The sequence below is a fragment of the Leopardus geoffroyi genome, chromosome D2 (assembly GCF_018350155.1).
Source record: "Leopardus geoffroyi isolate Oge1 chromosome D2, O.geoffroyi_Oge1_pat1.0, whole genome shotgun sequence".
NCBI classification, from domain to species: Eukaryota; Metazoa; Chordata; class Mammalia; order Carnivora; family Felidae; genus Leopardus; species Leopardus geoffroyi.
Window position 1 is genome coordinate 3,391,203 of NC_059334.1, and position 14,344 is coordinate 3,405,546.

Sequence of the window (14,344 nt, forward strand, 5' to 3'; positions counted from 1 at the left end):
CCATAGCAGTTTTGTGTTGCCTTTTTTGAGTTTCAAAAACATTTGGACAGCTGGAGAAAGATACAGATCTTTTCATGGTTAGGGTCTTTGAATTTGCAAATATTGCATAGTAAGAAGTGACGTCCTTCAAATCATCCATTCCAAACAAATACTATATGGAATATTTATTTCTAGAAACTCAATCTTGAAAAGTCTGGGTAATAGATAATGTTGAGATTTAGAGAATATTATGCTTTATTTTCTCCTTGACTAAAAATAGTTCTTTTCATATAAAACTGCCATCCCATCACTTACACGAATCATCAGGGAGGTTTCATTTGCATCTTGGATTCTGAGATTCCAATGTGAGGTTAGGTGTTTTTGTTTTGTTTTTGTTTTTGCTTTTTTTTTTTCTACGTGGATAGATAATACTTCAAACTTTACATCTAGTCAACTTGAATTTCTATTATTAAACCAGCATGGAGAAAACTGTCAACCTGTCTACATAATGTAAAATTTCCAAAAGAAAATAATGTCACTGTATAGTAAAAATGCACTGAATGTTAGATAACTTGTTACATTATCAGGTGAGAGAGTCCTAAGATTTTTCTCTTGTTTGTTTTACTTTTTTGTTTGTTTTACTTCTAAATAACTTTGATGTGGTGCGGTGGGTTGAAGTCACAATGTTTCATAATGTACAGGTGACTAATTAACTGATTGTGTTCAAACTTCTTCCTTCAGTTTAAAAACACTGGGGCACCTGGCTGGCACAGTCAGTTAAGTGTCTGAGTCTTGGGTTCAGCTCAGGACATGATCTCACAGTCTGTGGGTTTGAGCCCCTCATCAGGCTCTGTGCTAACATCAGGGAGCCTGCTTGGGATTCTCTGTCTCCCTCTCTTTCTGCCCCTCCCCTGCTTGTGTCCTCTCTCTCTCTCTCTCTCTCTCTCTCTCTCACACACACACACACACACACACACAAAATAAATAAATAATGTTAAAAAACGTGTTAAAAATAAAAACTAATTGGTTTTAGTAATAGTGAATTGGTACAAGCAATCAGTGTTCTGGCACGTTGTCCTCAGTGCGTACTGACTGGGCTGGCAGGGCTGATGACACACGAAGGCTGTGATTGTTCCAGAACATACTCGCTGTGTAGCTCTCACTCCCCGGCCACCAGCCCACTCACTGGTGTGAGGGTCTCCAACATCGGGCACATGGGCCCAGTTCCTCGACCTCCTGTTCCTTCCCCTCAGTAGGGATGCTGTGCCCGTGGCTTCGGGACACGAGGGACCCTGTCTACCATGAGTATATTCTGTTTGGCCCCTCTAATTCATAGTTCAATTCTCTAGAATCTATTGCCAACCTTAGGACCAAGACATTTCGTATAAAATGAGAATATTAGAAGACCATATTCCATGATGGCAAGAATTTGTTGGGGCTGAGTTGCAGCTACCAGTTCACAGAATGTATGTGCCTCTCCGTTCACCCCCAAGGCCACCAGGCTTCTCTCATTTCCATGACCTGTGGATCCCCATACAGATTTGGATCCATACCCACTGAAAACAGAAATAAATGAGTTAACTCCCTTTTTTTTTTTTTTCAATCTCTGATATAATTTCTCCATTGAGAGAATCCCATTGAACAACTACCAAGACATATCTAAAAATAAAAATAAAGAAAAAGTAAAAGCCCCTGCTCTGTAGAGGCAAAGAGGTCTGTTTATTGACAAAATTCATTTACACATTATTTCAGTGCGGCGATGAAGGAGTAAAGTAATAAATGCAAGCAAGAAGGTCTCCCGACTCAGATGCCCATCAGAGAATGCTCTGTTGGGTGCAGTCGAGGAGTGGGTGATACCTACTTAAGTTGAAATGTAAGTAATGAGTAGGATTCCAGCGAAAACCTGAGGACAGGAAGGTCTGGACATAGGAATGCACTCCCTGTACAGAGGTACCCCACAGGTCACGGAAAATAACAGCGAATCCCTGGGTTTCGTCCAAAATGAAAATACACGGCCATGTTGCCAACAGCCTGCAAGGACAGAAGAAGCCGTCAGCCCCCTCCCTCCTCTGATGGGCCAGGCACCACTGTCCCCAGCCTCTCGTCCTCAGATTTCCACAGGCGTGTCGTTTCATTGGTGTCTCTGAACTGGTTTTTGATTTTAATGTAAAGTCGCTAACTCCTTCGTACAATTTAAATTCCAGCTTGTCGATAACCTAATGCATCGAGGTTTTTTATTTAAGGAGGAACGGCAGATACATTTTCTCCACAGGGCCTAAGATGCTAATGGTGATAGATTGGTCCACAAGCGCGCCCGCTGAATGAGGGCCTTTTATTTTCCACCCAAAGCAGGGACCGTGATGATGGAAATTGCAGCCTTTGCGGGAACTCCCATGAAGGTTTGCAAGCGTTGTCTTGAAATGCTTCAGGTCTCCGGCGGTGGACAGCTGCCTGCTGTGTTCCTTTGTGTGACAAGAGGCTGGGTGGGTGCTGGGACACTTCTGCTGTGCCCTGGATGAGTGAGAAGTGACCGTATCTTTCTCGTCTTACTTTCAGCTCACTCCGGTCGGCACCACAATATTTACAGGGTTTTCAGGAGACAACGGAGCTACAGACATAGATGATGGACCAAATGGACAGATAGAATACGTCATCCAGTACAATCCGGAGGACCCGGTATGTCAGCCCCCACCTGCAGTGTGGACTCTCTGAGGGATGTTTACTGCAGCTGGCACTTACCGTATTGTCACAACTCTTAGCTCCTCCAGCCACGTTAGTGTCCTCCCGCTGTTACCAGCCATCCCAGAATTACAGTCTTTTAACTATTTGTGGTATACTTCTAAAACTTTTAAGAAGGTTTTGGTGGGCTTGGGAAATAACAATTTAAAAATATTTATAGGTGTAATATGGCATTGTCACCTCATTTCCTTTATGTGTGCGGACTCCTAAGCATCGTAAATAAACCACCGGGGATGACGTCACCAGTGTGATGCGTGTGCTTTGTGGCTCTTATAAAGTGACATCACTGCCCCTTCTCCACCAGTGAAGCCTCAGGAAGACAAGGGACAAAGCTGTTTCTTTTAATACTTATTTTTGAGAGAGAGAGAGAGAGGGAGAGAGAGAGAAGGACAGAATGTGAGCCAGACACACTGGCTTTTTTATGCTTATTTATTTTTTAGAGAGGGAGGTGCAGAGTGTGAGTGGGGGAAGAGCAGAGAGAAAGAGGAAGAGAGAGAGTCTGAAGCAGGTTCCAGGCTCCGAGCTGTCAGCACAGCGCCCGACGCGGGGCTGGAACTCACAAACTGCGAGATCATGACCTAAGCTGAAGTCGGACGCTTAACCGACTGAGCCACCCAGGTGCCCCACGTTTGTCTTTTTAAAGATTAATTACTTATGTTTTTATTAGACCGTGGGATTTCAGCACCACGTCTCCAATGGGGCTGTGAGAGTGTTTCCCCCACTATGGTACGTGAGAGAGCACGCTGATAAAGGTGACCTGAGCCTGGGCTGGCATGACCGCCCTCTGTCTTCCTCCTCCTCTCAGCCCAGACGGGTTGTCAGGGCACCGTGGCTGCCCCACAGCACTTCTGAAGTGAATTTTCTCCGTGAATACTTCTCCTTTATGTTTAATATTGGGAAAATGAAAGGTGTGGAAGTTAATGTTCTGTCTTTACTTTTAAATTCTGGTTTTGGCATATAAGCTTTAAACAAACATGAAAACAAACAAAAACATTGAGATTGTAGAGACCAAGAATGGCCAACAGGACTTACCTCCCAAATCTACCCTCAGAACTCTGAGTCTTGAAAGCACAGTCTCACTTTCTTTTCTTTCCTTTTTTTTTTTGTTTTTATTCTCAGGTTAGTTAACTTACGACACCCAGTGCTCATCCCAACAAGTTCCTTCCTTAATGCCCATCCTCCCCACCCAACAGCCCCCTCCCCCCCATCAACCCTCAGTTTGTTCTCTGTATTTAAGGGTCTGTTATTGGTTTGCCTCCCAGGCTGTGTGTTATTTTTCCTTCCTTTCCCCAGTGTTCATCTGCTGTGTTTCTTAAATTCCACCTGAGTGAAATCATGATATCTGTCTTTCTCTGACTTGTTTCTCTCAGCGTAGCCCCCTCCAGCTGTATCCTTCTGGAAGCTCAGTTGGTGGGTAGGAGGGAGCTGGGCTCGAAGGTGTGTGGCTGGCCAGCTCTGCTTGGTGCCTCTGAGCCCTGGAGTCAGGACCGGGTTCAGGTCAGCGTGGGCTCCACCCTGTCTCCACTGCATCCTGATAAAATGGTTTAGTCCTCGTGCTAAACTTTTGAAAACATTTGAGGAACAAAAATGGAGAACAGAAAATCCCCTGGGCATAGCCGGGTCTAAGAAGGGACTGGATAGTTTTTGTGTGTTTGTCTCACCCCCTGACATGTATGTCTCCACGTGTTTGCAGGCAGAGGCAATGAGACAGAGAAGTGGGGAAGTAATGAGAATGCGAAAGAGAAGGACAGTAAGTGGGAAGGTCTGCTCAAACACTCGAGTGGAAAAGATCAAAGAAGGAACCGAGGAAAAAAGGACAAGAGAAACGCTTTCCCTTAACAGTAGGAACAGGCAGCTGACTTCACGCCCCATGTTTGAACTGCTTGTCTTTCTTACTATTTAGGTTTTTGAAAGAATTAATCGTACATGCGTGTCGTGTTTCTAGCTTACGTTTTATGAAGGCTGTTTCCTAACTTGTATTCTTCAAGCTGTAAAAATGGAACAGCCAGGCCATGGATTTTAGGGAAAGGATTATCACACTGCATTAAAAACAAACCTATCCTGGGGCGTCTGGGTGGCTCAGTGGGTTAAGCGTCCAACTTCAGCTCAGGCCATGATCTCACGGTTCGTGGCTTCAAGCCCCACGTTGGGCTCTGTGCTGGCAGCTCGGAGCCTGGAGGCTGCTTCAGATTCCATGTCTCCCTCTCTCTCTGCCCTTCCCCCACTCACACTCTGTCTCTCTCTGTCTTTTTCAAAAATAAATAAACGTTAAAAAAAAAAAAAACTATCCAAGGTTTAGAAATAGCGTGAGACAAAAAATGCATTACTTAGGAGCCGTCTTTTAGAAGTTTTGTGAGGCCGAAACTCCTTGTTACCCGCGCAGTAATTCCTTCTGCAGTCTTCCCCCCCTTTCAGGGATTTGTGAGCTCACCGTCAAACATAGTATGTACCTTTTACTACCTGTAGTTTGGGTAAGCCCATCAGCCACATGCAGTGTCCAAATTACAGAATGAGAGGAACGTACTTGAGCCAGCTAGCACTACTGTGGAATAAATAAAGACATCCTCTGGCCATGGGCCTAATTCAGTGACACAAAAGAATCAGACACCACACGAGCACTTACCTTAGGGTTATCGGGGGGAGAAAGCATTGACCCAGCCATATCCTTACAGAGATAACCCACCTTTAAACTTCACACCATAATATTCCAATACTGATTTCTCCATTTCAGAACAACATTGTATTACAAATATATTTAACCTGAAAACATGGCACCTCTGGCTTTTGTAGCCACAGTCATGATTTCTTTCATGATAGTCCCACAGGGTATGGTAATGGTAAAAGTGTAGACTGGTTTGTTCTAATTAAAACTCTCAGGGTTTTCATTTGTCTGTCTTCCAACAGACGCTATGTTAATCACTAGCAGAAATCACAAATTAATGACCTGGAGTTTCATTCAATTCACAAACATTTTGTTTGGCCACATTTTAATTTAAATACTTTTTGAGCCAATATCTAAAAACCATGAAATTTCACATTCAAATCTAGATTTCCCTTCTCTCTGAAGAAATAGAAATGTGACAGCAGGGGTTCTGGTTTCCAAATGAATCTTTCCAGTGTGTCAAGTGGTCTATTTCTTTTTTCTTCTTTTCCAGCTAGTATAATCCTCAGGCCTAAATTTTCTACATTTTTATTTTTATTTTTTTATTTTTTTTAATGTTTATTTATTTATTTATTTATTTGAAAGAGAGAGAGATAGAGAGCAAGCAGGGGAGGGACAGAGAGAGAGGGAGACAGAATCCCAAGCAGGCTCCATGCTGTCAGCACAGGGCCCGATGTGGGGCTTGAACCCATGAACCATGAGATCATGACCTGAGCTGAAATGAAGAGCCAGATGCTTAACCAACTGAGCCACCCAGGCACCCCAATATTTTTAGAGTTTACATTTCTTTGCTGAAATTTCTCTTGTTTTCCCTCGTGGTGAGCATTTTTTTACATCTCTGAGCACAGATGTGGTTAAAATAGCTGTCTATTTATTAAACACACTATTAAATAGTGTGTTAGTCTATTTAAAATCTGTGTCTACTTGTCCTGACATTGGCCTTTCCTGACTTTCTCCCTCTTTTGAAAAGGGATCACATTTCCCAGTTCATCATTGGTCAAGTTGTTTTGAACCCTCTCCTGGACATTGTGAATGTGATGTTCTGGAGAGACTTTTAATTTTATCATATTCCTCTGAAAAGATTTTTTTGTTTGTTTTTAATCTACCAGAGAACATGGTTGGACTTAAGTTAAAAAACTCTTGGGGGTAGCTCAAATCTCAATTTAGTATACATTTTTCCTTAGTCCATCTATTATAGTCTACAGACCTGAACACCCTTTCTAAGTGGGATTTTGTCCTCTCCCTTCCTGGCTTTCTCCTTTCCGATCGCCCCTCCCCTCCCCTTCCATCAGCTTTGATTGTCCCAAAATCTATCCCCTGATTCTTCAGGCCAGATAGACTTCTGTCAGAGTTGTAACTGGCCCTCAAGCTACTAACTCCCATAAAGCAGCAAACTCACCCTGTTGTCTCTTCTTTCAAGTGTGTGGCATCTCCCAGAGTGTGTCCGCTTTGGTTATCTCTTGAGGCGTATCTGGTATCCTTTGCCTTTTGTGTTTTTCCCAGAGTTTATAGGTGTTGTTTGTGGAAAGACTGAGTCAAGTGGGAGATAATCAACCATATAGAAACAGAACAATTAATGCCCAATAAGTTCCTTTCTTCAGTATACGTTTAGAAGACGAGCGCACATACTTGTTTTTGCTTCTGAACCATGCTGGCCTTCCCGAATATCAGGCAAGAGCAACAATGATAGAATCATTTCAAAGGTTTAATAACGATGGAAGAACGTGCCTCCATTTCCTTGATGGCTGTGGCTCTTCGGTGATGAGTTATCAGCTCGTTTGCCGCTGGCACCGGTTTTTTCTTTTTTTTTTTTTTTTTGTTTTGTTTTTAATGTTTGCTTATTTTTTAGAGAGATAGAGACATAATGCGAGTGGGTTAGGGACAGAGAGAAAAGGAGACACAGAATCCCAAGCAGGCTCCAGGCTCCGAGCTGTCAGCACAGAGCCCAATGCGGGGCTCGAACTCACGGACTGTGAGATCGTGACCTGAGCCAAAGTCGGACGCTCAACCGACTGAGCCACCCAGGCGCCCCTGCTGCTGGCACCACTTTATTACCAGAAGCACTGGAATTCCAAATCTATGTCGAGCTGTTTTCTCTTTAAGAAAGGGAGAATTGGAGGAATTGTTGAAAACCAAGGGGACATGTGTTGTCCATTTGTCTCTGTATTTTAAAAAAGAGGATGATTGTGGGGCGCCTGGGTGGCGCAGTCGGTTAAACGTCCGACTTCAGCCGGGTCACGATCTCGCGGTCCGTGAGTTCGAGCCCCGCGTCAGGCTCTGGGCTGATGGCTCAGAGCCTGGAGCCTGTTTGCGATTCTGTGTCTCCCTCTCTCTCTCTGCCCCTCCCCCGTTCATGCTCTGTCTCTCTCTGTCCCAAAAATAAATAAATGTTGAAAAAAAAAATTAAAAAAAAAAAAAAAGAGGATGATTCTAACACAAGAACATGTTTGAGTTTATCCTCATGTCTGTGTGTTCCTAAATATTAGAGAAGTAACAAATATAATATCACTTCAAATTATTATGTTGAAGACTCAGCAATCATAGCAGATATCAGTTGCCATTACTATATGTCACCAGTGATCCCTTAGGTGAGTCTTGGGGATTAGCATAGTGTGTTAGTTATCTACTACTGTGTTGCAAACCATCACAAACTTAGTGTCTTAAAACAACACACACTGATGTTTGCACAGTTTCTGTGACTTAGGAGTCTAGGCTCAGCTAAGCTGGGCTCTCTGCTTAGGCTCTCACAAGGTTGTAGTCTAGGTGTTGAGCATATTGGTTCTCCGGTGGAGGTTCAACTAAGGAAGGACCTCTTTCCAAGTGAACTCAGGCTGCCGTCAGAAATTGTTTCTCCATGGTTGTAAGACACAGGCCCTTGGCATCTTGCTTGCTGTTGGCTAGAAGCTTCTCCCAGCTCTAAGAGACCACATTTAGTTCTTTGGCTGTTTACCCTGTGACTTCTGCAAGGAGAGTGTCTAGACCATGTCTGTTTGCAACATGGAGTCTTATATATCATAATGTGGCCATAAGAGTGACAGCTCATCACCTAAGCTGTATCCTGATGATTACAAGCAGGTCACAGATCCTGTCTACACTCAAGGTGGAGGGTTTACACAAAGGTGCAGATGCCCATCAGGAAGTGGGGATAGAGAGGGCTCCCATAGGGATCTGTCTGCCATACCTACTGTTATGTCATCATTTTTGAATGTCCTATAAACATCTACTTTAGAAAGTCTCTTTTTGTTTATTTGTTTTTTTACAAATCTACACAAAATAGAGGAGATAAAGGTTCTATTTTGGCTATAATACAGGGTAAATTGAAGATGGTCACCTGCCTTGTTAACATCTTTCTTTTTTCAATGTTTTTATTTTATTTTTGAGACAGAGACAGAGTGTGAGTGTGGGCGGGGCAGAGAAAGAGGAAGACACAGATTCTGAAGCAGGCTTCAGGCTCTGAGCTGTCAGCACAGAGCCCAGCGTGGGGCTTGAACTTGTGAACGATGAGATCATGACCTCAGCTGAAGTGGGTCGCCTAAATGACTCAGCCACTCAGGCGCCCCTGCATCTTTCTTAATCTACCTATATTTTCTTTATGATGTGAATGAACATTTATACTACATGTGGAATAGAGAAGAAGCAGGCATTTTTACTAGCCAAAATCATAAAACTGTAATTACCAACATTGCAAACTCTTAACCCATGAGCAAAATCAGAGTAGTTAACATTCAGCTTTCTTCTCTCTTGTTTCTTTTCATTTTTCTTCTCTCGTGCCATCATTGTCATTGAATTTTATCTAAAATAAAGAAGGAATTGGGGCACCTAGGTGGCTCAGTAGGTCGAGTGTCCGACTCTTGATTTCAGCTCAGGTCATAATCTCACGGTTCGTGGGGTTGAGCCCCACATCAGGCTCTGCACTAGCATAGAGTGTGCTTGGGTCTCTGTCTCTCTCTCTTCCTCTTCCCCTTTCCCCACTTTCTCTCCCTCTCTCTCAAATAAAAAAATATATATACACTAATACAACACAATACAACAAATAAGGAACAAACTTAGGGATTAATAGCTGCTCAGCTGATTAACCAAATTCAAAGCAAAAGCATTTGTGCTCATTTCCAAAATGTTCTTGTTCTTCCTATCCTTGGAGATGTGCCAGGAATGTGCTTTCTTTTGTTTGGAAGAATGATGTGTTTTGGTTAATGATGCGCGAGCTAACAGAACCACGTACAGGTCACCATCCTCCTCCTCCATTTCTTCCCTGACAACAACGTTGAAAAGGGATATTATGTAGAGATCACAAATTGCGATGCTTGGGGCTCTTGGGTGATAAAACAAATGGTGGTAATAGAGAAGATGTTTAGATACTTGCACTTCGGTTGAGAAGTGTCCCAGGGTAACCCTAAAAATACATTAAAAACTCACAGGTGACGAGTTTCAGGGTTGTTATCAAATGACTCTGGTAAAACCCATTCATCAACATGGAAAGTTTTTAGACACGAAAGGAGTATTAAATCGGAAGCTTACAGGCAACATTCAATTTTCAGATGATAAGCCTACTATCTGTAACTTTCTGGGAGACTCAGCTGCAATACTGCATTCTCTAATTCATCTTCTATTCAAATGAGTTGATTCTGTCTCTCTCCCTGTTGGCAGACATCCAATGACACCTTTGAAATCCCCCTCATGTTGACTGGGAATGTGGTGTTAAGGAAGAGGCTCAACTATGAAGACAAGACTCGGTACTTTGTCATCATCCAAGCTAATGTGAGTATTCATTCCCCCTCACTTCCCTCCTGGGAGCTTAGGAATAAACAACTCTCCCAAAATGTGTCAGTGCTCACAGAGTGCCCGCTGGAATTTATGGCCTCAACAGGGTAGGCTGCCCACAGCATAATTTATACGTTCTGTTCTTCTGGATGGAGAATGGGACGGAATGGAACAGGAGGAGTGTTTCTACCCACTGTTCCCTTCACTCTGAGTCACATTCCCACCCTTCGGTAATTTGGCTTTAGTTCGCCCTGAAGTGTTTCTCAAATTGTGACACAGAATGTGACACGGAGTGTGACCTGCAGGAGAATCACCTCGGTGCGTACTAAACATGCAGGTTCCCGGGCTCTACCTCAGACCCTCTGTGCAAACATCTCATAGGATGGAAGTGGAATACCTGAATGTTTTACTCCCTGGGGGATCGCCAAGTATGCCAAAGAAAGAGAAGACGTGTCCAGTTGGTAATCTTTTCCGCCTTGGCTGTCATTTCTTGAACACCTGCTCACTAGATGTCAGCTACTGGGACTGTAACCAGGATGTATGTACAGCAGGAAGGGAATAGCTGAAAACCAGTCGCTTATATAACGTGGACTTTTATTGTTATCTTAATAAAGCCCCAGCTGTGTGTGGATCAGGTGCTGGTTTGACACCTCAGGTGTATCACCAAGGACCGGGTTTCTTCTGCCCTCACACTGGGCCCCTTTCCTGACACTTGGCCATTTTCCCCGTGTCCTGTTCATCAGGTGCTAGTGAGTACCACAGCCCTAAGCACCACAGCTGCATTTCAGGTCTGACTGCCAGCAGGTGGAAAGGGAGTGAAACTAGGACTCTTCTTGTTTGCTGATCATCCTTTGACTGTGAGGAAACTCCTGCCCAGAGAACTCTCCCTTCTAACTTCCCCCTCCAGCCTGGGATCACAGAGTCAGCCTAGAGAAAGGAGGCTGAGGAAGTCTTATGTAGCAAAAGGGGTGAGGTGGCCAACTCTGGATTACACCAAGTTCTGTGCATCTCCTGGTGCTGGACACACTGATAACCCGGGGAAGGGGGTGGAGAGGAGGCAGAGGGGGCCCTGGAGGGGAAGGAGGAGGAGGAGGAGGAGGAGGAGGAGGAGAAGGAGGAGGAGGAGGGGAAAAGGAGGAGGAGAAAGGGGGAGGAGGAGAGGAAGAGGAAGAGGAGGAGGAGGAGGAGGAGAAGAATTTGTTAACAAGAGGAATAGAGCTAGTATTTCAGCAAAAATCTGACAGGGCTGGCTACAGATAGCTTCCAATATTGAAAAAGTCCATAGCAAGTGACAAGATCATGTTCCGAATAGGTTATTAGACTCTGAAGCCAGCTGTGCCTTAAAGGATTCCTAAGCAATGTCGTTCTACTTCTATAGCAGAGCATGAAGACCACTCAGAGTAGAAAAAAGAAAGCATCCTCCATCAGCTGTTATGAACAAGTTTATATGCGATAAGGTGTCACTAAATGGCCATTTTTTAGCTAGAGATATTTTGCCAGAAAGGGAGGGAAAGTTTGTCTGTGTACAATTATAATTAAATATATAATATATATTTACATTAATGTTATCTTATATATTTATTATATATAAATATATTTGCTTATATAAAAGTATATTTATTTATATATATAATATATATGACTTTAATTTGCCTATTTTATATAGTCGGTAGATAGTAGATATATGTAGATAGAGATCTAATTTTTGAAGCCAGATTTCTAAATTTTCGTTCAAAATTCTCAAGTCAGTATCTTGGTGTCCACGGGCAGAGATTAGAGTGCAAACAGCAGATATAGGAGAAACTAATACCTACTGGGGGGGGGGTCCTCTCAGAGCTCCTCAAAACCCTGAAATCTTTTTTTTAAATAGTTTTTCTACACAGTGAAAATGAGAAGAAAAAAAACACAGCTTCTCTTGTTTGTGAATCTCTAATAAAATTTAAGGAAAAATAAGATTGCTGTGGAATATATCAGTTTTTCTTGTGCTATTTAAAATGAGCTATTTTTTAAAAAGAAGTTCAAGTAAAGTGAGCTATTTTTTTAAAGAAGTTCAAGCAAAAACATTTGAATTGATGTTTAATTTAAAATATTTTTGAAGGCTTCTGGAACAATTTGTATGCAATTTGCTAGACTGCCCACAACTGAGAGAGAGAGAGAGTGGTAAGTGGTTAGCATCTCAGGGATAAAATTATGAAATACAAGGATATGCGTGAATCAGCAAGAGGAAGGATTGGAACTGGCAATCAGTGAAAGAAAAGGTTAATTTATCTACAACAATTTTTATTATAAATTTAAATCCTATACTATAAGATGGGAATATTAAATATAGGAGATTATAAGCTTCTTGGTGTTTTTAAAAGCTGTCAGAGCTATATCCTTTTAATAGTTTTATTTATTTATTTATTTTTAAATATTTATTTATTTTTTTGTTTTTTTTTTTTTTTTAATGTTTATTTATTTTGAGAGAGCAAGTGGGAGAGGGGTAACGAGAGAGGGAGAGAGAATCTCAAGTGGTCTCCGCATTGTCAGCACAGAGCCTGACTTGGGGCTCAACCTCAGGAACCATGAGATCGTAACCTGAGCTGAAGTCAAGAGTCAGTTGCTTAACCGACTGAGCCACCCAGGCGCCACCCCAAAATAGATAATTTAAAAATGGAATCACTATGGGAAAAATTATATATGCATATGTGTGTATAGGAATATACTTTTAATCTTGGTAAACATTGCCATATCGTTTTCCAAAATATTACAGCACATCACTTTCCTACAAGATAAAGAATGGCACATTGCCTCTACTTTTTAGATAAAATAATTTACTTAAAAAAGCGTATTGTAGGAGCTGAAAAGCTGACTCCTACTTGCTTGAGGACCGATGGTGAGCTCCCTTCCCTACTCTGAGTTCAGTGACCTCACCTTTGTGGCCATGGTGGCCACCGTGAGTATGGACAATGACCAGTGCTACGAATCAGGACTTCTCGTCCCAGAGAGACGGTTGTTCAATGTTTACTGATTTGTGAATACCCACGTCTGTGTCAGGGAGCAAGAATCCCTGTCCCCTTCAAGGTCCTTCTGGCCAGACCAAGTATCAACTTGACATGAGACAGATTAACAGGAGGAAATCAACATTAATAGGCATATGTATGGGGATCCACATAGCCATTCCAAACACAGGCACAATCAGAAATATATGTCCTTCTGAACTAAGGAGAAGGGGGCAGGGGTCTAGGATTTTACAAGAAAACAGTGCAGTTCATAGGGTGATAAGAAAAGCAGATGTTTGCTAATTGGCTGTTCTACATACAGAGGACTCAGGTAAAATGTATCTCCAATAATTCATATTCTGTGAAATACCCCAAATGAGATTTTTCTGTGTGGCTAAGAGAGGGACAAAAGTATCTCCTGAGACACAGGGTCTCAGGGGCTTTGTGTTCGCAATAACTCACATGTCAAAGTGACACATTCTGGGAGGGGCCACTAGGGAACCCTTTCATCTATATAATTTACACTTTTATATGTATATAGGATCATGAAGTCCACAGACTGTTACATGTTTCTAGTTACATTTTTATATCCTTTGGTGTTTTTTTTATTATCATTTTGTCAATGCTACGTAAACTGTTGTACAAGGTAGATCACGTACATTCAAAACCTACATTTTTCTCTTGGAGTCCTAAAGAGAGTTGAAATATGAACAGTTTTGATTTTAAAGTAGGTGGCATGTAAGTGGATGGAAGAGTGATGATATATTACTGAAATTACTCAACTTTGACCTGGCTTTGCTTATGGTACAAAGATTTGATTGATGTACAAAGGAAACTATTCTAATTTCATGTAATTAGGAAGTTTCTTTTTATCCCTGTGGACATATTAGAATTCTTTTTTTTTTTAATTTTTTAAATTTATTTTTTAGAGAGAGAGACAGAGAGTGAGTGGTGTAGGGGCAGAGAGAGGGAGACACAGAATCTGAAACAGGCTCCAGGCTCTGAGCTGTCAGCACAGAGCCCAATGTGGGGCTCGAACCCACAAACTGTGAGATCATGACCTGAGCCGAAGTCGGATACTCAACTGACTGAGCCACCCAAGCGCCCCACATGTTGGGATTCTTAAATAAGCTGGAAGAGTTTTGGTTAACAAAATTAGGAAAACTTGCCACTTGTTTACTTGAGGACTATTTGCAACATTATTAATCATGGTTTAAGTATG

The 14,344-nt window shown here is 42.3% G+C and overlaps 1 protein-coding gene across 19 annotated transcripts in view; it reads left to right on the forward strand.

Annotated features, from left to right (window-relative positions):
- PCDH15 (protocadherin related 15) overlaps positions 1 to 14,344 on the forward strand; it is a 1,244,966-nt gene that overhangs the window by 762,804 nt on the left and 467,818 nt on the right. For all 19 annotated transcript variants that reach the window (XR_006701343.1, XR_006701344.1, XR_006701345.1 and 16 more), the window contains 2 exons: positions 2,536 to 2,655; positions 10,028 to 10,138. Coding sequence is in view for 16 of the 19 variants with exons in the window: in XM_045437154.1 (XP_045293110.1) it covers positions 2,536 to 2,655; positions 10,028 to 10,138 (231 nt within the window). In the remaining 3 variants the exon portion in view is untranslated. The remainder of the gene's footprint in view (positions 1 to 2,535; positions 2,656 to 10,027; positions 10,139 to 14,344) is intronic.